A 25479-nucleotide genomic window follows, 5' to 3' on the forward strand; every position below is an offset into this window, starting at 1 on the left:
GTCACACCTCCTAACAGCCTAAAATAAGTCTTTAATGGAGAATGGCGCCTGTTTTATTGATGGTGGTAAGTCATTGCAAAGCCTGAGGGCTGCAAAACAGATAACACAATCTCCCCTACAATTAATACTCAGTTCAGGGGACACCCAACAGATCCTGATTGAAGGACTAAAGAGATACGACATGCTGATGTAAAGTCAGTAGCTCACTGAGGTAAACAGGAGTCATACCATTTAGAGATTTAAATCCAATTTTATAAACTAAACTCTAAAATGAACAGGCAGCCACAGTCAGAATACGGGCATTTTGAACAGGTTTTAACCGGTGACTGGCTTTAACTAGTGGCTTTAGCTAGTTTCAGATCTCTGATCCCTCCAGCACAACTGCATCAAGAATCCTCATTCATATAAGCGATATCACCACATGGGCTCAGGACTACTTCTGCAAACCTTTGTCAAGTACCACAATACATATTTACACCCACAAATTGCACTTAAAACTGTACTGTGCCAAAAGAAAGCCCTATGTTAACAGTGTCCAGAAGCATCGTCGACTGCTCTGGGCTCAGAGGCATCTGGGATGAACCATCACACAGTGGAAATGTGTAATGTGCTCAGATAAATCAGGTGTTTTTTAGGAGAAATGGACGCTTGTGCTCCAGACCAAAGAAGAAAATAATCCAGAAGAAATGTTACCAGCAACAAGTGCCAAAGCCAGGTTTTAGCCAGCTGACTGGCAAAAAAAAAATTAGTTGAAATATTTCAGCCTAGACTAAATTAAAAACATTTCAAAGTCTTTAAAAGAAAGAAAGGACTTTGCTTTGGAAAGTAACGTAGTTGGGGGGGAAAAAAACAAGTTTATTTAATGGACAAACATAAAATGTTGAAATTAGACAAATATTACACACCTTAGAAATGTGCCAACAAGCATTTGTCTCCCCAAAACTACATATATTTTTTGAAAGTCATATTTGTTTTTATGAACGTTCTAAATGTACATTTTAAGGTACAATTCTTGTTATTAATAAACCATTAATCATGACTTTTGCCTCAATAAACTTCCAATTTTCTGCTCATTAATAATAGTTGGTTTTAGGAATTAGCTAGGATTAAACATGTTGAATAAGATCATGCAGAATATTCATTCATTCATTTTCCTTCGGCTTAGTCTCTATTTCAGGGATCGCCACAGACTCGACAGAGAAATGCCAACTGGCCCAACCAGGACTCAGACCAGCAACCTTCTTGCTGTAAGGCGACAGTGCTAACCACTGCTGCAGTTATGGTGCAACAGTAAAGTTTCCTGGTTATTACGCCGGAATGAGAGTATAGGGTGCGAGAAAATATTAACCAACTAGGAAACAGCGAGCGTAATATCAATACCCCTGCTGCAGTTATGGTACGGCAGTAAAGTTCCTTGATTATTACGCCAGAATGAGAGTATAGTTCCTAGCCATATCAACCTAGAAAACAGCAGCTCTTCATTTTCTGCCAGTCTCATTACACGATGTAACTACAGATAAGTCAAGCTTTAAACAGAAAAATTAATCAAACTTTTTTTTTTTTTTTAAATTGTGAGATGCTAATGATCTAATCTGATTCAATGATCTATGCTAAGCTAAGCTAAAATTTCACTCCTGAATCCTAAAAACAACGACAGCCGGTGTAGCAACTCCTTATTTACTTTGAATTTTTATATGTGCACCCTCAGGGAACATCTGGTCTGTTTGTGCATGGCAGATGTTGGCTTTTAGACTCTCTACTTCAGAGGTCGCCACTGCGGAATGAACCGCCAACTATTCCAGCATATGTTTTAGCCAGCGGATGCCCTTTCAGCCGCAACACAGTACTGGGAAACACCCATACAAACTCATTACGGCAGTAAAGTTCCATGGTTATCACGCCAGAATGAGAGTACATGGTGCGAGAAAATAGTAACCAACTAGGAAACAGCGAGTGCAAACATCTTGTCTGTTTGTACATGGCAGATGTTGGCTTTTAGACTCTCTATTTCAAAGGTCGTCACCGCGGAATGAACCACCAACTATTCCAGCATATATTTTAGCCAGTGGATGCCCTTCCAGTACTGAGAAACACCCATACAAACTCATTCTCACAAACACACACGCTCATACACTACAGATAAGAACAATTTAGCTTATTCAATTCACCTATAGCGCATGTGTTTGGACTGTGGAGGAAACTGGAGCACCCAGAGGAAACCCATGCCAACACGGGGAGAACGTGCAAACTCAACATCAATATCCTTTTTTCTGTGAGCTGACAGTACTAACCACTGATCCATAAGTGATAAACATCCAATTTCTTACTTATAGGCAGGTAATAAGCCACTAGTTAACAGCGAGAATTGGTTGTCACTGTGTTACCAAATTTAATTTTGCATATACAAGATTCCTGCCATACTTTGAGCCCACCAAAGCAGTCTGCTCATCCCTAAAGAGCAGGTTGTTGTGCAAATTACTAGGTTCTCTTCTAATGTATGTCATTCTCATGAGTTTACATTGGCCACAGGAGCAGAATGCGAACGTCTAATTTGACTAAACTCTGTGATCGCTGCTTGCTTAGGTATGTCATATAGAAGTATAACTTAACAGTCACGCCGGAATGAAAACATACTGTGTCTTCCTTAATATGTTTGCTCAACTGGCCACAGGCAGAGCTTGCAAATATTCCGAAGAGCATCAAGCCGCAGGTTTGTTTTGCGAGATGTGCACTGGTGGATGACGACAGCTCGCGTCAGGTCAAACAAGATGATTTAATGTTGGCTTATTCAACCTCAATGCGATTCGGTTCCTTCTGTGGAACTCATTAGCTGTTTAAAGCCAAAGTTAACCATATTGGTTAAGGCATTTGATGCATTATCAGAATGCCAAGAATTTCACTTCTGAATCAGAAAAACAATCGCAGCCAGTGTCGGGACTGCATATTTACTGTGAATTTCTTGATGTGCACCCTCAGGGAACATCTTGTCTGTTTGTGCATGGCAGATGATGTCTTTTAGTCTCCATCCAATGGGCACCAGACACATTCTTCATTTTCATTTCTGAAGTATGACTTTTCCTCATGAGATTGCTCAGGCCTAAGCTGAGACTGGATCTGTGTGAAAGGGTGCGAAATAATAGTCCCCAGCTTGGTAACTATGTAACAAAGCTGGGTAATATCAATACGCTTGCTGCAGTTATGGTGCAACAGTAGGGATGTAACAATATTGTAAATACCGTCATACCGCAATAGTAATTTTTTTTAATATTACCGTTAGCGCATGACTCAATAAAACTATATTTCTGAGAAAAGTTTGCTTAGGCGAATGAAGCGAACGGGAGGTAGCAGGAACTACAATTCCCATCAGCCTAGGCGTGGTCATTATCCTTTGCAGTCTGTTGTCACTACAGATCCAGTAATGCGGTAATGGAGTGTGTTGCTAGTAGCGTGGAAGAAAAAGAGCTGGCCACTTTTTTATTGATATTACGATTTTAGGTAACACTTTACAATAGCAGTACATGAATAATGATGTATTAATATGTAAACTAAGCAATAGTTTATTATAAATTAATGATGAGTTAAGGTATTCACTAATCATGAATTAACTTTAACTACAACATGATTCACATGAGTTCATGTGTGAATGACGTCTACCTTAATTACTTGTTAGTACATGATTGTTTGTAAATTAATGCATTAATTACCACATTAGTTTATGCTTAATTTAACAATGATGAACTCATGATATGTTAATGTATAATTATGTTGTGACTTTACTTGGAGGGGCACATCATCATTAACCCATTCTTAACTACTCATGAACTACTTATGCACGTCCAACTTGTGAGTTTACACTGAATAACACCAGATAAGTGTTCTGTCAACATCAACATGAACAGGAGTTCATGAGTAGTTAAGGATGAGTTAATAGTGATGCGCCCCTTTAAGTAAAGTCATGACATAACTATACATTAACAGCTCATGAGTTCATGTTGGTTACATTTAGCTTAAACTTAAATGTTAATTAATACATTAATTAACAACATGTACTAACAAGTATTTAAGGTAGTCATTATTTACACATGAACTCATGTGACTCATGTTTGTAGTTAAAGTTAATTCATGATTAGTGCATACCTTAATTCATCATTACTTCATAATAAAGTTATATTTACTTTACATATTAATACATCATTATTCATGTACTGTTATTATAAAGTGTTACCCGATTTTAAAAGAGATTTAAATTGAGAGTGTTTTTAGAAGGGAAATTAAAAAGTGGTTGTTTTACAGTTGAAGTTGAGGATTTTGTTGGGCCGAGTTGCTGAGCTGATGATGTTTGCACTCCATTTATGATTTTGTTCGTTCATTGTTTAAGAATATCGAGGACCACAATGGAAATAAGCCTGTGACATTATGTTGGGTATTTTATCCTCGACAGTTTTTAAAATATGTATGAATTAGTCTAACTGGACTTGTTTGTAAAAATTTGTTTGTAAAATACAGCTAAAACCAGCCTAGGCTGGTTGGCTGGTTTTAGCTGGTCGACCAGGCTGCTTTTAGAGGCGTTTTGGCCATTTCCAGGCTGGTTTCCAGCTATTTCCAGCCTGGTCTTAGCTGGTCAGGCTGGAAAATGACCAGCTAAAACCAACTAAAACCAGCTTGACCAGCCGGGTTTAAGCTGGACACAGCTGGTTTTGGCTGGGCTTCCAGCCTGGTCAAGCTGGTTTTAGCTGGTCATCTCCCAGCCTGACCAGGTAAGATTAGGCTGGAAATGGCTGGAAACCAGCCTGGAAGTGGTCAAAAACCCTCTAAAACAAGGCTGGTCGACCAGCTAAAACCAGCCAACCAGCCAAGGCTGGTTTAAGCTGTTTTTTTTTCAGTAGGGGTTAATCCGAATCAATGATCTATGCTAAGCTAAGCTACAATTTCACTCCTGAATCAGATGGACGATTACAGCCAGAGTAGCGCCTGCATATTTACCCTTAATTTCAAGATATCCACCCGCAGGGAACATCTAGTCTGTTTGTGCATGGCAGATATTGGCTTTAACTCTCATTCGAATAGGCATCAGACAGATTCTTCATTTTCACTACTGAAGTATGACTTTTCCTTATGGGATTGCTCGGGCCAGAGCTGAGACTGGATCTGTGTTTTGGAAAGGGTGCGAGTAGCGGGAGCCACAGCCTGAAATCAATACAGCATTACCCCATCATCCTCATACTTGCGTCCCAGTGATGGAAACAGCAGATGCCTGCTGGAATAATGGGCCACTTCATGGTCCAGACAGTCCATGAAGGCTTTAAAATACAGTACATGTCCGCCTACAAACAAGAAGCTGTTCATGTAGCACTTCACCAGCCAAGTCTGCAGTCTTTTATATCGGGCGTGAGATAAAAGAGAAAATATTTGAACAGGGATGATGAGCGCACAGACTGAAGCATGAGGAAAATGCACATTGCCGAATTTAGATAAGCGTGTTTATACTGAGAGAATTATTCAGTGAATGTTGAGTCCCGCGTTATTGCTTTGTCAGTGTTGATTAATTTGTGATAAACTGTGTGTGTTGCACAGGGCCTAGCGGGGTTGGTGTGACCGAGTTGAAGAGAAGACTTTTACTCTCAGACCCAGAACACTTCTGTGTAACTGTGCCATGTAAGTCCATTTCACATTTGTGCATTAAAGGGCAAGCAATGCACCAGACCCCCTTAAGTGGTTTCGTTTGAAAGTGTAGAGTCTATATTTAATGCACATATGCATCACTTTGGTTTTTATTCTACTGTATAAAAGTTATTTACACTTAAATACACAGTATTTTAGATACCCGAGCTGGGTATTTCACATTGGTTCATTTACTAAATTATATTCACATATCAAACAGCTGAATGAATCGCCGTGTTTCCATGGCGCAGAAATGTAAACAATACATTTATGATCAATAAGCAGCACCAGATAGCACAGACAGCTGTCATCTCTCACCTTATGCTGTGCGCTTCAGGGCCATTTCTCCTCGGCTGTTTTTGAGGTGACATGCATAAGTAATCCTTTTATATGTCTGATGTGGTCCAAACACAGGGAATTATGTTTGATCAAACTAAAGAATAGTGAAATATGAAAACAATGATCGCTCCCTGTGGCTTGTATAGCACCTCTCATCAGTTGGAATACAATAACTTTTGCATAGATTATGGTGGAGACATTTTTTTCTTTTTTCCTATGATTACAGACATGTGCAGGAACCACCAAAATTAATTACAGCACACTAGACCACACAGAACCTAAAAGGTACACTTTCAAATTTGAGTTTATAAAAAATAAATCTAAAAAGCACCTCTTTTTTTAGGTGTTTATTATAACAGACAACATATACAGTTATTTTAAACACTTTCAATAGTGTTTTATGAAAATTCAAAGGGTTTTCTTTAAAATGAGACCAAATTTTTGCATTTACACCTCTGCATGTGGATTTGGGAAGCTTTTAAATTTGGGTAGGCAAAATCCAGGCGGAAATCCCAAAATAGCAGCAGAGTTTAACTGGTTAAATAAGCCTGATAATCTCAGACAAAGCAGTGAGGTGCCATTTACATGAATGTGTTTTCATTTAAAAATGCTTAAGTTTGTTACACTTGGTGTCCAAACTACTACGGCATCTTCAGTCAATGAATAACATGTGTTTTGCAAATCCCGAAGACTCGTTTGTTTGGAAATGCTGGTGTTTTAGTGTGGATGGACTGAAACACAGACTTTTATAAATGAAGGTGTGGCTGTCCACCGTCACTTTCTGATAGTTCTGGACTTGGGATGCTCGATTGGTCGAAGATCGGTACTCGATTTCACGACTCAATCAGTACTTGTTGATCTGGCCAATCTCATGAACCGATCGCAAGTGTTTCCAAATTGCAATATTAGTCATTTTTCTTACCATTTTTATCTGTTGTATCTATTTTAACATAATGTAACTGAACTCTAAAAAAATGGTTTGAAAGCACATTACACGTAAGAGAGATGACTTTAATTTTATTTTTTTTTTATCATTCCGAGTTTAAATGGTGGAACATTCTAAATGAATAGGGCTTAGGGGGGATAACTGGGAATAAAACACAGCCAGGAACAATTTTTCAGCTCTATAGGTGTAATTGCAAACATTCAAGTTTGCGAATGTTTGGTGGAACGATGGATTTGGGAAACACAAATTAAGTTTATAAAGACAGAACTTGCGTCCTTAGTTGGCTTATGATGGTTTGCGAAAACACACAGGCCAGCTTGCTGTAGAATGACTGACTGACCCACCCACCCCCTGCCCTAAACCCAACTGATAGTGTTTTCAAAAGCAATCTAGAAAAAGAAAAGCCGTCACAACTGCGTGATTTCACTACATTTTCAGCCTGTTGTTTTGACTGAAACACAGACTTTTATACATAAGGGTGTAGCTGTTCACAGCAGACCCTCCGGGTTTCCGCTCCGCCGATGTGCACGTAAGCTAACCAGACTAACTGGTTGGGGTGGGAAAGCCCTCAACACGGAGGTGAGCTGTCAGCCAGCAAACGCGAAGCAGAGCAGCGTCACACAGTCCCACAGTGTTCGCTTGAAAAAATGAAATGCAGCCATATGTACCTCTGGCCACGTAAATCATGGTCTCCTGAAATCCAGGAAATGTACTTTTGCAAGCATGTGTAACAACTAACCCCCGGTCTGTTACAACTTGCCCTGCAGGTGGGGTAAATAGTTACCTTTATACTCCTGGCACTTTTGCCAATACTGCACAGAAACATTCAAATTTGCTCAATTTTTTCTTAATTTGCTCAAGATTAGGATTTATTTTACATTAAAAAGTAACTTCACCCAACACTGGTTAAGTCCATAAAAGCTATAGGTGAATTAAATAAACTAAATTGGCCGTAGTGTATGTGTGTGAATGTGAGAGTGTATGGGTGTTTCCCAGTACTGGGTTGCAGCTGGAAAGGCATCTGCTGTGTAAAACATTTGCTGAAATAAGTTTCATTCCACTGTGGCAACCCCTGATTAATAAAGGGATCAAGCAGAAGGAAAATTAATGAATGAATGAATCTTCAGCCTATCTTACTCTAAAAATGCTAAAAATAAAAATAAAAAAATTGTCTTTTAAATTACTTTCCCTAAAAAATACCTTGCACATATAGTTATTTTTCTTAATTTGCTCAAGATTAGGATTTATTTTACATTAAAAAGTAACTTCACCCAACACTGGTTAAGTCCATAAGTCCGGCGAACATAATTTCAGTGCTCATTTGTAGGAGAGGCTTGTGTGTTATTGGTAAAAAAAATGTGGTTTATCTAACCCCATTACTTTAGTCATTATTTCTGCCCCGCTCTCCCTGCTCACTACGTCCAATGTTGTTTACAAAATTCACCTTACTGTATAGCGCAAGTATTTGGACTGAAACCGGAGCACCCAGAGAAAACCCACGCAAGAACATGCAATCTCCACACAGAAACGCCAACTGACTCAGCCAGGATTCAAACCAGCAACCTTCTAGCTGTGAGGCGACAGTGCTAACCACTGTGCCACCTGAATAATTGATTAGCATGCTAATTAGCAACTTTCCTACTCTTCCTTTAAGCAGAAAAACAAACTTACAAACAAGAATCAAAACCTGCCATATTTTAGCAATGATTCCACACACTTGTAAACATTCATGAATAATCTGCTGGCAGACCGTCAATTATTTTAGTTTTTCCACACTGAAGCCTAAAGCTGTGGAACAACATGAGCAACTTTTCCCTGAGTGTCCAAGAGTGATGTGGACAGGGCTTGATAGAGCGACGAAAGAACAGGATAATCACAGCCGCTAACAGCTAGCCTTTTTTTCTCCTTATTCTGGACAGATGCCATGTTTCTGCCTGTTTCTCCCGTCTCTGGAAGCTCAAACTAACAGCTTTCCATATTTCTGACTCGGCTCCAAGCTTCCGAGCTGAAGTGAAACAGGGTTAGCGGCTAACTCTGTCTGACGTGTACATTTATTTGATTTATGGCGTCTGAGTATTAAGTGCCAAAGTCGATCGGTAAGACGGTGGCAAACATGTAGCTTACATGGCTAATGCTAACCACAACTAATACACTGCTGTGATCACACTGTTTCTAGCTCAGTGAGGGACAGACATCTTCTGGCTGTAAATTTCCATGTAAAACTTGTACTACAAAGCCGACAACATGTAGCTAGCTTATATTTGCTGTTTGTATGTTATATGGATGGATGTAGATCAGTGTTATTAGCATTAGCAACATCACTTAGCATGCATGATGAATAGTTTTTTTCACTCTGAGTGTCTGTGTTTGTAAACATTACTATCTTAAGCCTGGTGGCTCAGTGGTTAGCACTGTCCCCTCACAGAAGAAAGTCACTGGTTCGAGTCCCAGCTGGGCCAGTTGGCATTTCTGTGTGGAGTTTGCATGTTCTCCCCGTGTTAGTGTGGGTTTCCTCTGGGTGCTTCGGTTTCCCCCACAGTCCAAACACGTGCTATAGGTGAATTAAATAAACTAAATTGGCCGTAGTGTATGTGTGTGAATGTGAGAGTGTATGGGTGTTTCCCAGTACTGGGTTGCAGCTGGAAGGGCATCTGCTGTGTAAAACATATGCTGGAATAAGTTGGTGGTTCATTCCACTGTGGCAACCCCTGATGAATAAAGGGATCAAGCAGAAGGAAAATTAATGAATGAATTAATCTTCAGCCTTACTCTAAAAATGCTAAATAAAATAAATAAATAACAGAAAATTACTTTAAATTACTTTACCTAAAAAATACCTAGCACATATAGTTATTTTTCTTCATTTGCTCAAGATTAGGATTTATTTTACATTAAAAAGTAACCTCACCCAACACTGGTTATGTTGTGGGGACCATATGTCCCCATAAGTATAGCAAAACAAGTCAATTTTGACCTTGTGGTGACTTTTTGGGGGTTCTGATGAGTAAAATGGCTCACAAATCACACACAATGAAGAAAATGTAAAAATGCAGATTGTTTTCTGTGAGGGTTGGGTTTAGGGGAAGAGGGATAAAACATAGTTTGTACTGTATAAAAATTACTACGTCAATAGGAAGTCCCCATAAAGACAGCTGTGTGTGTGTGTGTGTGCGCACTTGCCTACTAGTGGTGAAATGAATCACAAATCTCAAGGTTCGGATCACATTATAGTTTTTTTAGTCACGGTTCGGACCATTTTTTGGATCAGCCAAAAAGGGGAGGAGTCAAATGTAATTTGCTTTCCATTTATTACAGAAACAGCACTGCAGGACACTTTTGATTTTAACAAGCAGATCTTAAAACCTGTTATTTTATTAAAAATAAAACTAAGAAATAATCAGCTGAATTAAAATAAATTGTAAAATATTCAGTACTGTGAAAAATTCACTGTTTCTAATGCTGTTACTGATAACGCTAAATGTAGAAATCTAACATTATTATTTGTAAAATATTTATTTTTAGTCTCATTTTTAATAAATGATTCAGTTTTCACTCATAAAACGTCATGTTTCATTGCTAGATGATCATTTTTGAAGAATTATTCAGTGGCATATTGTTGATGGCTGGTTGTCGCCACCTATTGGTTAAATAATGCAATTGCTGCCTACAACTTTCATTTTTAGGACGAAGATTTTAATCTTTACAATAAACATCAGTGGTTTTATCTGAACTACAAACTGTTCTCCCAGTACTTCTGTGTTATTTGTCTGTTTGTAAACTAAAGACTGAATCTCTGTCTTGATTTTTGCGTTTTTCAAACACAGATTTGAATGCCAATATGAAGGGTTAATAAACATATGCAAATCACCATCATTTATAATTGATGTTGCGTGGGTGTTGAGATCCCGATCTTTTAATGATTAATCATGCAGCTTACACTGAATGCATTAATGCAGGCTAAACAAGTAGTGACAGAAAACACCTTTAAACATAACTTGGGAAATATTTGGAAAAGAATAAAAAAGTCACAGAAGGGAGAATAATTTTGACTTCAACATAAAATATAACATAATTAAATCTAACAGAGCAAGAATTTTTTCACAGTATTTCCTATAATAGTCTTTTTTGTTTTATTTCAGCTAGAATAAAAGCAGCTATTTATTATTTAAAAACTATTTTAAAGTCAATATTCAGCCATAGCTGTCCACCTTCCCTATTTTCCCGTATTTCTCCCATATTTTTAACCTTTCTATGAAGGGTGTCAATAAACATCAAGGAGCCAAACCTCCCTATACGCAACCCATACCTCCGAGCCACCAGGGGACGCTCCTATTAAAAGTGAATCTGTTCTGTGTTTTCATTTTATTTAGGCATGAACGCTCTTTGAAATAAACATAAAAACAGAGGGATTACCTTCCTTTCCATTACAGGCGCCGTCACCCCTCCTATGCAATCCTCAAAACAGTCAGTTCATGTAGCAATGTGTGACTGTCAGATCCACTCCATAGTAATAAACAGATGCTGTTTCCTAAACGGATTCTGTACATGCAATTTCATATCCCATTGTTGACAGGTATGGCCTTAAGTAATATTTGTTCAATCAAAGCACTGCCATATATGACTTGCCTAGTTACCCTAATGACCCTAGATGAGCCTTTAATGTCACTTTAAGCTGAATACTAGTGTCTTGAAAAATATCTTGTCAAATAGTATGTGCTGTCAAAGATAAAAGAAAACAGTTATTAGAAATGAGTTACTAAATATATACAGGAGGACTTCAACTGTAAGTGCACATTGACCACATGTCTTTTTTTTTCTGAAGGTCTGTCTCTGGTAATGTGTGTCCAGAACTGTGCGCGGGTTAGGTAGCGAGACCCTAACTTAACTAGACTGAGTCAGACAGAAAGTATGCCAGAGGAACTCGCCACACACCCTGACACTAATTGTCCACACGTTCCCTGCATAGTCCAAAATAAACTATAACTTTTTTACTGCTACTGCGGGGGCAAGAAGTCGGGCCAATGTGATCTGTGTGTGTGAGCGAGTCTAGTCACCACACAAACTCACACATGTACACAGGTCCCTTCTTGGTCAACAATTTTTAAAAACTTCAACAGAAGCCTTATCACTTGATTTTAACATGATTGAAAGCATTTGCAAGTGGGGATCTGAAAGTAAAAAATGTCCCCTCCCAGCTCCAGGTACCCTGTAAGTGGGTGTGTAACGACACCAGTGTCTCCTCTTTGATAGGTACACTGTGAAAAAAATCAGCAATTTTACAAATTATATCCGGCAGCTGGGGTGCCGGGAAAAAAAAGTAAAATAACAGCCGTTAATTTACAGAAATATACCGTAAAATAACGGATATTAAATTACAGAGATTTCCTTAAATTAAAACTTCTGGCAAATTTCTGTCATTTATTATCCATTATTTTAGGGGATATTTCTGTAATTTAATGGTTTAATTTTTCTCCTGCACCCCAGTTACCAGAAATAATAAGTAAAATTACGGATTATTTTACAGTGTAGGCAATAGTGGGGTAACGGATCAAGGCGGATCGCAACCCACAGTTCATAGCACACATGACCTGTGGATTAATACTTTTTTTTACTGATAGAGTAATCCTAAATTTGTTATGATTGCAGAGAGGTCGCCTTTCGTGCCATTAAAATCACATATATGAAAGCATTTAGGCTTTCCTGTAAAATGTGATGATGACGACAGAAGTTGTGTTGGGTTATTCGGGATGTAGTGGGTTTCTTATGTTATTAACAGAGCAGGGAAATTTTCACAGTATGTCTGATAATATTTTTTCTTCTGGAGAAAGTCTTGTTTGTTTTATTTTGGCTAAAATGAAAGCAGTTAATTTTTTTAAACCATTTTAAGGTCAAAATTATAAGCCCCTTTAAACAATTTTTTTTCGATAGTCTACAAAACAGACCACTGTTATACAATGACTTACCTAATTACCCTAACACGCCTAGTGTTGGGCAGTAGCTTCACTACAAGTAGTGATGCTACTAGCTTAACTGCATTTCTCAGTAGCGTGGCGGTAGCGTTGCTACTTTCTAAATCAAGAAGCTTTTCAGTAGCAAAGCTATTTTATTAGTCAATAACCGCAGTAGAGTCCACACAAGCTACAATTACCGATTGCAGGTCAATAAATGATGGCACCGACCTTCAGGGAGCTGTGAGGCCGATGTCTAGAAACACCACACACAACACTACACTATAACATCAACTACTCGTAACACTAGTGTCTTGAAAAATATCTAGTAAAACATTCTGCTCTGTCGTAATGGCAAGGATAAAGTAAATTAGTTATTAGAAATGAGTTATTAAAACTATTATGATTAGAATTTTCTTCTTGTCAAACAGAAATTGGGGGGAAAAATATACAAGGGGGCTAATAATTCTGACTTCAAATGTGCATGCACAAACATAGCCAGTGTTAAAAACTAAGGCCTGAGTTCTTGTTCATCAGCTGGTTGCTTTAATTTGATTTGGACTGCATGAAGACTCTTGATTATTTCCAGATTTTTTTATTTTTTATTTTAACAGATACCACTCGGGAGCGGAGAAAGCAGGAGAAAGATGGGGTGGAGTACCACTTTGTCTCTAAACACACGTTTGAAAAAGATATCCTCGACCACAAGTAAGCCAAACAGCCCTGAATGGAGTTTATTCTAGTGGCTAGTTGTGGGTTGTGTTGTTTTGCATTGCTAAACCTCTCTAGTGGGCAATCATTGCAGTTTATAGTCATGATTTCAAATAGAGATGTTGAAATCGAATAATGCTTTTAGTAAACAAGCACTTAAAGGGGACATATTATGCAAAAATCACTTATATAGGGGGTTTAAACACACTTATGTGGCAACAGTGTGTGAATATAACCAGCTTCTAATGGTAAAAATTTATTGATTTTATGTTTTATAATCAAACTTGATATAAGCAGTCTGCAGAAACACTTTGATTGACATTCTCGCTTTTTACGTGTCATTAAATGGGGAAAGCCCCGCCCATTAGTGATGATCTCTCCTTCATTAGCCTAGACAGACCTGAGAAGTGAGAAGTAATAAGCAGCCATCTGCCATTAGAGTTTTGGAATCTGCCATTATGCTTACAAAAAGGCATTTGTAGCTCCGCCCTCTTTTGAAAAGAGCACAATCTCAATTGCATTTAAAGCAACAGTCATTAAAACAGCATTGTTTGGATCAAATCCTAAAAGGGCCAGTTTCAAAGAGTTATAAAACATTATTAGTGTGGTATTTTGAGCTGAAAACATCACATACACACTCTTGTGACATCAGAGACTTATAAAATAGGGCATAATAGGACCTCTTTAAAGGGATAGTTCACCCAAAAATGAAATTTCCTCAGCATTCACTCTACAGACCCGTAGCCAGGGGGGTTTGAGTGGTTTGAAAGACCCCCCCCCCCTTCCTCCCCAATGTTGCCAACTTAGCAACTTTGTCAATAAACTTAAAAAAATTTCAGACCCCCTTAGTGACACATTTTCAAAAAAAGCGACTAGCGACAAATCTAGTGACTTTTTGTTTTGGTGTTACTGGAGATTTTTTGTTTTATTAATATCTGCTCCACCTACACCACTTAAACCCAACCTACTTGTGGTTTAAGTCCCTCCCAATGGTACTATTCCTTTAAAGGTACAGTATTTTAGTTAGACACCCAGTGGTTGAACTGGGTATTGCACTCCTGGATCAAAGCACATTTTCATTTGACTCCTCCTGGATAAAGTATCAAGTGATAAAGTAGCATGTTGTTAGGACACGGGATTACAATATAACCAGCTCACCTAATGTTTATGTTCCTAATATTTATGTTATTTAATAATTAATAACCACCTCATGTGAAACTCTGAATCTGCATCTCATTTCGGAGACTGCTACTGTCCACCGAAGGTCGCATTTCAGTCACGGATAAAGTATCAAGTGTTTTGAAAGACCCCCCTCCCCCAATGTTGCCAACTTTCCGACTTTGTCAATATATTTAGCAAATTTTCAGACCCCCTTAACAACACATTTTCAAAAAAGCGACCAGCGACAAGTCTAGTGACAATATCTGCTCCACCTACACCACTTAAACCCAACCTACTTGTGGTTTAAGTCCCTTCCAATTGGACTATTCCTTTAAAGCCTGATTTATACTTCTGCGTCAGGTGACCGGCGTAACCCACGGCGCAGGCAACGCGCGTGGCTGTGCATTTATACTTTTCCACGCTGTCTCTGTCGGTCTGCATTAACACTTCCGAAACGCTAGTGGGCAGTGAGGTGTAAATGTTCCTCTGTGTCGAGTTTCTTCTCTGCTTTTTTGCTTTTCCTGAACACTTCCGGGATGTACAAGTGGCTCAAACTCGCTCATTTTGAGGCAGGAACCGGCGGACGTGCAACAACTTTAACTATGAGGTAAACACAAAACAAAACTTTCCATCCGGAGCTCCTTCACGGCACTCCACACTTGTAAACAATCGCTCGCGCCATTCTCGCGCGGCTCTCGATCCTGCCCAGACTCGTCAGCGCTACCAAGCCGACCAATCACAGAGCTTACGCTGTGCATCGTTGCGACGTGTAGTTACATTTTTTGAGAGGTGCACGTCAGTGACGCGATGGCCACGGCGAAGGGCTATGCGTCAGCGCCGTAGCATACGCCGACGTTTGACGCAGAAGTATAAATCAGCCTTAAAGGTGCGGTATGTTAGTTTGACACCCAGTGGTTGAACTAGGTATTGCACTCCTGGATCAAAGCACATTTTCATTGACTCCTCCTGGAGTTCAAGCAAGCACAGGTTGCCAGATTGACGTGAATGTGCCTTACTATTGAGTCTAAAGGCTGACTTGAACCATTTTCAAACTAAAAGCAACGGCACGTGATATAAGAAGTATTTTCCATATTAAAAGGAGTTTTTTTTCTAACCAACACCTGATATTATATTTCCTTAGGTACACCTCATGTGCTTTATTCAGTGTTAAATGCTAATCATGTGAGTTTGAATACCATTTTACATCACATTTATTGCCATACTACTGAAAGCAGCAGCAGATAGTTCACCCCAGATCTGGAAAATAAAATAAACCATCTGAAATTGAACTTCAAAGCTGATATCAGTGATTCAGCATGTACATTTAATAATAAGAAAGAGGTTTAATATGTATTAATTAGATTATAAACCTTACCATTTCTCTGGAGTGCAGTGAGTGCACTATTCTGTGCTTCTGAATGGCTGTATTTATACTTCTTTTGTCAGGTGCAGAAAACCCAATTGCTCATCACTGGAAATCTCATCATGTAGCATGTTATTAGGACACAGGCTTACAATATAACCAGTTCACCTAATGTTTATGTTCCTAATTTTTATTTTATTTGATAATTAATAACCACCTCATGTGGAACTCTGAATCTGCGTCTCATTTCAGAGTCTGCTACTGTCCACCGAAGGACGCATTTCGGTCACGGAGGTACACTTTGAGAGCCTTCCTGACTGACTGACTGAATGAATGAAATATGTTGTTTTTTACAAAGGCATCCCGGGGTGCTGAAATATAATTGGCTAAACTGGCATTGGGTGGGTTAAATTACCAAAACAGACAACCAAAAGACATTCAGGCACTTAACGCACATTTTCAAAGCATATCTGACTTGAGCGTTGTTTTTCAGGTAAACAAGAATGTTCACTTAGCATGTTTCTTAAACTGCAAACATACTTTGATATTTTTATGCTTTAGAAGAGTTGAATACTTAAATACAGCAACCTGCCGGCTTTATCTGTAAATGTTTCCAAGTCATGACATTGAACAGTTGATGTATTTCAACTCGACCTCTTTATTCCTGCTTTTAAAGATGCTCCTGGAATTGAAATCACAGATTTAATCCTTGCTAATGCCTAAAAGGCAGATCACAACCATCGACAGGAAACACTATCTTACTCCAATTTTCACTCAAAGACGAGAGGAAATCTCAAAAGCATGTGTCCGTGAGCAGTGTCACGTTATATTAAACGAGGGAGATATTTTAAGAGCCCTCTGTGGTTTGAAATGACTTTTTGTCTTGTTAGTTGGATATAAGGAACCAAGTCAAAGCAAGTGAGACAGGAATGACGGAGAGCAGACAGCCCAAGTTTCCAGAGCGGCGCACTAGAGAGAGCAGAAGACGACTGCTTTTTGCATCACCGCCGAATTACCATCATCTTTGATTACCGTACAGATGCCTTCAAGCCAAAGACTAAAACCTAAAGTTACCAAAAACTCAGAGAACACAGTAACAAAAAGAAAGCTAGGTTCCACGCAAACGATTTGTGTAGGGGCAACATGAAGAAATTAAGTTAACTTATTAGTTTTTACTGTTGCCCCCACATAAAACTAATTCAGCTCATTCTAGATAGGTAGTTAGAGCAAACAGCAAACGTCATTTTTTGAGTTAACCTAGAAACCATCGACCAGACAATCGAGTAGCATTTTACAATTTACAAATGAACAAATGCAATACTGTTCATTTATTTTCTATTCGGCTTAGTCCCTTTATTAATCTAGGGTTTGCCACAGCGGAATGAACAGGCTGATCTTACGAGGAAACGTAGGTATTTTACTTTTTGTTAGTTTAGTGGCGAATTCGTACAAATTTGTTAGTACAATTTTAAAAAGGAGGCGTGGCACTTAACCCCACCCCTAGCCCCAACCCTCATTGGGTGATGAGCAAATCATACTAAATTGTACGAATTAGATTGTACAAATTCCTCCGAATTAGCCACTAAATCAAAAAGTTACGAATTGCTGTGAGATCGCGTTGGACCTTTTTGGAAATTTTTCGGTAATTTTCCGGAAAGGTCTGTATGTGTGAAAGTGGGTAGTGCCCCCCAGGGGATTTTTGACCCCCACTTTGGGAACTACTAGTCTTATTCTACAACAAAAAAAATTTTTTTTGTTATTTGTTTATATATCGTGAGGTAGTTCAAGTGTTAAACAAATAAACGTTGCTTTATTTCATTAATTGGTCCATTTCTAATTTGCCGTGTAGGACAAAAAGTACGGAGACCTTTTAAACAGAAATGTGACAATGGAGGCACATAAGGATTTATGATCTTGTTTTCTATGTGAATGTGACAGAAAGTTTAGCACTTTAGAGATCATTGCTCAAATGTCTGATCACCCTGGTGGTTTTCATTTGTGTAACATACATTAAAAATCGGCCAGAAATCTGGAAGAATGATCTGCTGAAATATGTTATCATTTACTCTGAATGACTGTCCTGTTCCTGTGACAAGAGCCAGAGAATTTTAAATAGCATCATTTTCTTTAATACTAAACCAGTGACGTGTCTGACACATGACGATTTGGGAAACAATGCCATTTTTCTAGCACACATTTATTGGCAATTATGACTTTTATTCATTCATTTACCTTCAGCTAAGTCCCTTATTTATCAGGGGTCACCACAGCGGAATGAACCGCCAACTATTTAAGCAGCGGATGCCCTTCTAGCCACAACCCAGTATACACTCTTACACTCATACACTTCGGCCTATTTAGTTTATTCAATTCACCTATAGCGCATGTGTTTGGACTGTGGGGGTACCCGGAGCACCCGGAGGAAACCCACGCCAACACGGGCAGAACATTTTAATAACTGTTTTCCACAAAAAAAGTACATTTATAGGGGTTTAAATGATAAAAATGTCTAGATTTCTCATATTTTATGCTCACTGAAATGTTTCACCTAGATTTTTGGAGTATGGTGAACATAATGGAAACTACTACGGCACGAGTCTGGATTCGGTGCGCAGGGTACTAACGGAGAGCAAGGTGTGCCTGCTGGATGTAAAGCCACACGTGAGTAAAATATCATTTATTAATGGCAAGTTGTGCGAGTCCAAAAAAAAAAAACTAGGACGTGTTGTTTAAGGGATTTTGTTTGATTTCTATTTAAGTACCACTCTGTATACACTCACCGGCCACTTTATTAGGTACACCTGTCCAACTGCTTGTTAACGCAAACTTCTGATCATCCAATCAAATGGCAGCACCTCAATGCATTTAGGCATGTAGACATGGTCAAGACGATCTGCTGCAGTTCAAACCGAGCATCAGAATGGGGAGGAAAGGTGATTTAAGTAACATGGCTGTTGGTGCCAGATGGGCTGGTCTCTGTATTTCATAAACTGCTGATCTACTGGGATTTGCAATATTTACCAATATGGACTCTTTAGGTACAAATGTGTACCCTTTCATTTCTGAGATTGTAGGGTCAGAATTTGGTTTTAACAACATGAAAGCATGGATCCATCCTGCCTTGTATCAATGGTTCAGGCTGCTGGTGGTGGTGTAATGGTGTGGGGGATATTTTCTTGGCACACTTTGGGCCCATTAGTACCAGTTTAGCATCGTGTCAACACCACAGCCTACCTGAGTATTGTTGCTGACCATGTCCATCCCTTTATGACCACAGTGTACCCATCTTCTGATGGCTACTTCCAGCAGGATAACACGCCATGTCATAAAGCACGAATCATCTCAGACTGCTTTCTTGAACATGACAATGAGCTTATTGTCCTCAAATGTCCTCCGAAAGCACTTTCGGGATGTGGTGGAATGGGAGATTCACATTATGAATGTGCAGCCGACAAATCTGTAGCAACTGCATGATGCTATTATGTCAGTATGGAGCAAAATGTTTGAGGAATATTTCCAGTACCTTGCTGAATCTATGCCTTTTATTTATTCAGAACTATAATTAAGGCAGTTCTGAAGGCAAAACAGGGTCCAACCCGATACTAGTAAGGTGTACCTAATAAAGTGTCCGGTGAGTGTATGATTCTCTTCAGAAGCATGAGCAAAAGTGTAAAAGAGGGAAACGGTGATAAACAGAGTGAGCGAGAGCCAGCGAGTCCTATATTACATGTCATATTTGTTGACTTTGGAGCACAGACTCAAGGGCAGGAATTATGTCATTCTGGACAGCCAGTTTCTGTCAGCTCCACTCCACTTGGTACATTTCCTGTGGTCTGATTATTTTTCATCAGCTTGTAACATTTATAGAAACATTCTCACCATATTAACGAACATGCCATGTGGGCACATGTTTGAATTTATGCATGGCTTACGTTGAAGGTCTTTTTCAAGATTTCTGGAAACAGTCTAGTTTATAATAAAGCTGTTATAATGTAGCTGGAACATATGTTTTTTATATGTTATTTTTTATTTAAAATAGTTATTATATTTGTCTCATACTGTACACTACCTGACAAAAGTCTTGTCTCTTATCCAAGTTTTAGGTACAAGAAATAATCACTTGACTTCTAGTTGATCATGGCTTATATGAAAAGCAAAGGCCTCTAGATTACGCTTATTTTACCAAAATAAAAAATAATCAGGTCTTGATTTTTAATTAATTAATTAGGACAGTAAGGTCTGACTTTGCTTAGGCAAAAGTCTTGTCACTGAACAGAAATAATGTCCAGTACAGAGTATAAAGTCATGCTGCAGTGAAAACAGAACAAATATTGTGTCTGACTCCATCATGAGCTTGGAGGACTGCATCCATACATCTCTGCAATGACTCAAATCACTTATTAATAAAGTCATCTGGAATGGCAAAGAAAGCGTTCCTGCAGGACTCCCAGAGCTCATCAAGATTCTTTGGATTCATCTTCTATGCCTCCTCCTCCATCTTACCCCAGACATGCTCAATAATGTTCATATCTGGTGACTGGGCTGGCCAATGCTGGAGCACCTTGACCTTCTTTGCTTTCAGGAGCTTTGATGTGGAGGCTGAAGTGTGAGAAGGAGCGCTATCCTGCTGGAGAATTTTCCCTCTCCTGTGGTTTGTAATGTAATGGGCAGCACAAATGTCTTGATACCTCAGGCTGTTGATGTTGCCATCCACTCTGCAGATCTCTCACACGCCCCTATACTGAATGTAACCCCAAACCATGATCTTTCCTTCACCAAACTTGACTGATTTCTTTGAGAATCTTGAATCTTCTGCAGTATTTGTGATGATTGGGATGCAGTTCAACAGATGATTCATCGGAAAAATCAACCTTCTGCCACTTTTCCAAATGATCAACTAGAAGTCAAGTTATTATTTATTGCTCTTACAACTGACATCGATGACAAGACCTTGTCAGGTGGTGTATGTTGACATTTTTGTTTCTCTATTTTTCTAACAGTCCATAACAGCCTTGTACACTTCTGAGTTTAAACCCTATGTTGTCTTCGTGAAGCCGCCGTCAATAGAGCAACTGAGACAGAGCCGAAGAAAAGCGAAAGTTCTGACAAGTCAGAATGAGCAAATATCTACAAGAATATTTACGGTAAGAGATTTAATGTTTCGTTCTGATTTTGAAGTGTCTCATCATGTTTTATATTTAAAGGAACACTCATTTTTTGGTTTTATACAACTCACCCAGAGTTTAACAGTTGAGTTTTATCATTGTTGAATCCATTCAGCCGATCTCCAGGTCTGGCGGGAGCACTTTCAGTTTAGCTTAGCATAAATCATTGAATCGGATTAGACCATTAGCATCTTGCTCAAAAATATGATAGCTTTCCTATTTAAAGTTTGACTTTTCTGTAGTTACATAGTGCATATATGGAAAATGAAGAGTTGTTACTTTCTAGGTCAATTTGGCTAGGAAATATACTCTCATTTTGTTGTAGTAATCAAGAAATTGTCCTTCCATATCATGGCTGCAGCAGGCACAAAAGTTTAACTTAGTTACTTTAGTTTGTTTATGTCTTAAAGTTAGCTTTTTAGTGCTTAATCATGATATATTATTTTGTGAAGATTCAAGCTTTAAATGGGAAAATTATCTAAACTCATTTTTTATCTACACGCTAATGGTCTAATCTGATTCAATGATCTATGCTAAGTTAAAAGTGCTCCTGCCAGACCTAGAGATCATCTAAATGGATTGAAAATGGTAAAACTTAACTGCTTAACTCTTGGTGACTTTTTTGATGTAGATACTAATGGTCTAATCCGATTCAATGATCTATGCTAAGCTAAGCAAAGCTAAATGTGCTCCTGCCAGAGCTAGAGATTGTCTGAAAAGATTAAAATGGTAAAAATGCTTAACTCTTGGTGACTTTTTTTGATCCAAATGCTAATGGTCTAATTTAATTTAATAATCTATGCTAAGCTAAGTGCTCCTGCCAGACCTAGAAATCGTCTGGATGGATTAAAAACGTTAAAACTCAACAGCTTATCACTTGTTGAATTTTTTGATCTAGATGCTAATGGTCTAATCAAATTCAATGATCTATGCTAAGCTAAGCTAAGCTAAAGGTGCTCCTGCCAGACCTAGAGATTGTCTGAATGGGTTAAAATAGTAAAACTCAATTGCTTAACTCTTAAAGACTTTTTTTGCTATGGATGCTAATGGTCTAATCTGATTCAATGATCTATGCTAAGCTAAGCTAAAAGTGCTCTTGCCATACCTAGAGATTGCCTGAATGCATTAAACATGGTAAAAACCAACTCCTTGACTCTAGTTGACTTAAAAATGAATGCATTTTCAAAAAATGTGAAGTGTTTTCTTAAGAAATACGTATGATAAGTTAATTCTGTTGACTTTTTTTTAAAGACTCGGGTGTCTAGGGCTGTCATCATAACCTATCAATTTAATGCCGAGTAAAAAAATGTGTCAATACAGGCTATGCTGTATGTATAAAAAACATATTTTATAAACCAAGTTCATGATATTTAAAGTAACCTAATGTTGACCAAAAACCAGAGTAGGCTTGACCTGACCAATCATCTTGACCCTGTTTCAGCTTCTTTAGCATTTCATGCACCTTTCTGGCAAAGGGTCCCTTTTAAAAGTGTCTCCAGGGTGGGCTGCAGGTGAGCAACAACTGTCAAAAGGCTTTTCAGGCTTTGGGGCAGAAGGTTTGCCCGTGACCCCACCGAGAACCCATCTGGGTCCTGCTGTGAGCTTGAGCACCTCAGTCTCCCCCGGGGTCTTATAAAAACTTAGGTCATCCTTTCACACCTGGATGTTGTTTTACAAACTACCCAGGCTCCTGGGTGCAAATGTGTTGCTCATCTTTCCGTATTAACTCAGGACATGTCCTATATTACTGCACCGAGCCCTGACCTTAACCAGACAGAGTTTGACATGGCTTGTTTGAGTGATTTAGAGCGCTCGTCTTTACGTTCTCCTTCACTTTTTTTGTTTTTAAAGTCTGTTCAATCTGACGAATAATGTCACGTTGTTTTTTATAATCCATAAACCGTAAAGTGAAATACCTTTCGGGGTACGGACAGACATTTATAGGCAAGATGTGTTCTTTTGGACCATCTGCAGCTTTGGGTGATGTATATAAAATAATGTCTTCTCGATGTTTAAAATAGTGGACGGTGTCAAAGCTGAGGGAGAACATTTCTCACACTGACCATTGACCTGAATGAATTTAACAGGAGCTCTTTAAATATACTCAACTGGAGGAGTACCTTCGCTCGGTTTTACTAAAATGGTTCAAGATGACCATACGCACAAAGAAGTTTAGACATTTTGTTTACAGGAACGACTAAAACAAAAACACTTAAACCATTGTATCATCAGAATTTAGCAATATGTAAACAGTGAAAAGTGATTAGTTGAGATTACTTTAAAAAAGTGAGAAATCTTGATGCTTTTAAAGTGATTAGTTGACTTTACTTAAAAAACAAGTGAGTAAACCTGCTGCCTTAAAATTATTATGCAAATAAACTACATGAGGTGGCGCGGTGGCTTAGTGGTTAAAACAATGGCTTCACAGCTAGAAGGTTGCTGGTTTGAGTCCCGGCTGGGCTAGTTGGCATTTCTGTGTGCAGTTTGTATGTTCTCCCTGTGTTGGCGTGGGTTTGTATGGGTGTTTTCCAGTACTGGGCTTGGCTGGAAGGGCATCCGCTGTGTAAAGCATATGCTGTAATAGTTGATGGGTAATCCCAGTGTAGTGACCTTTAATAAATGAGGGACTAAGCTGAAGGAAAAAGAATGAATAAATAAAAAAACTATGTGCATACTTAAAAAAATTAAGTTGAATCAACTGAACAGTTCCAAGTTGAAACAAGGTTACTCGCTGTTTTTAAGTAACTAATCGCTTTTTACAGTGATATTTGAAGTCTACAAAGAGAAGGTACAGTACACTCATGGTGAAAATATCCAATCTATCAGCATTTTATTTTTTTCAAATAATGTTATTATTTACCATAATGTTATATAAATATAATATATAATGTTAAATATTTGTATATATTAGTATTTCTATTTCTCTATTTTTCATGTTCGATGTAGCCAACAGAACAACACCGTCTGCGAATAACAGAGATGAAATCTTGTGGTCCCTGAACCGGACCCCTCCAGCCCAAGGCTGCGCTCTGAAATTCTGTCCATAAAAATTAAGAACACAATTGGTGACAAGGCCGTGAGATTGTGTTGGAAATAAACACTATAAAATTAATTTGTTGATAATTACTAATTCTTAAATATAAACAAGCTTGTAAACCTGTTGCTTTTAAGGCTGACTTTACTTTAAAAAAAATAGTGAGTAAACCTGTTGCCTTCAAATTATTACGTGTGTAGAGTTACTGAAGTTTGTCCTGCGCGCTTGCGTTTTTTTTTTTCATTTACTTCTTTGGTTTTGTGCGTTAATCTTATCGTTGCTATTATTCAAAAAAAGGTAAGGATTTGCACTCAATTGCTTCGTACTGTTTTTATTATTTCTTTTTCTTACATTTTACGGGTGATTAAAAGAGATGTTTCGGCACAAAGCCTTCCTCAGTGTGTGACACAATTCTTTAACTCCACCCTTTTATCCAATAGTTAATCACAATGTGCAATTAGGTAGACCGTCACTCACTTTTCATTATCCATTAATCACACAATAACTTATAATCTTCACAGCATTAACAATAAACAATCTTCACATTTCCGACCTCACTCTACAGAGATACAGTGCATCAACTATTATCATTAATCAGGTGTACATCAATACAATAAAAATCCGACAGTTAACATTAAAAGTTTTCTACATTTGAAAATGTAAATCACAAGTCTTACCTTCACCTCTACCCACATAACCAATTATACAAGAGACATATACCCTCATCTTCAAAAACAATTTGCGAAACATACAAAAAATACCTACATTCAAAAACCATTACTACATAAGGAAACAGCATATCAATTATCATCATATTTTTAACAGTTTACGTTACAATATATGATGATCAATTACTCGAAAAATACCTTTACCTTCCAAAACATCGTCTCGCAAGAAAACAGCACATCAAACATCAAGTTTATCAGTCCTCTCCTTTTCATTACAATATCATGATCAATTACTAGCAAAATACATTTACCTTTAATAACATTACATAAGAAAACAGCACATCAAATAACATTAAGTTTATCAACATTCTCTTTTTCATTACAGTACATTATCAACCTCTCGAAAAATAGCTTTATCCACAAAAAAACATTTCACAAAAAAAGAAAAAATTCACACACAAAAAAACTCTTCAAATTATTAAG

General features: G+C 38.2%; 1 protein-coding gene across 2 annotated transcripts in view; it reads left to right on the top strand.

Annotated features, from left to right (window-relative positions):
- Positions 1-25479, top strand: part of mpp7b (MAGUK p55 scaffold protein 7b) — a 178121-nt gene that overhangs the window by 151167 nt on the left and 1475 nt on the right. For both annotated transcript variants that reach the window (XM_073922600.1, XM_073922598.1), the window contains 4 exons: positions 5575-5655; positions 13509-13602; positions 18682-18790; positions 21130-21273. In XM_073922600.1, the coding sequence (XP_073778701.1) occupies positions 5575-5655; positions 13509-13602; positions 18682-18790; positions 21130-21273 (428 nt within the window). The remainder of the gene's footprint in view (positions 1-5574; positions 5656-13508; positions 13603-18681; positions 18791-21129; positions 21274-25479) is intronic.

The sequence above is a fragment of the Danio rerio genome, chromosome 2 (assembly GCF_049306965.1).
Source record: "Danio rerio strain Tuebingen ecotype United States chromosome 2, GRCz12tu, whole genome shotgun sequence".
Taxonomy (NCBI): domain Eukaryota; kingdom Metazoa; phylum Chordata; class Actinopteri; order Cypriniformes; family Danionidae; genus Danio; species Danio rerio.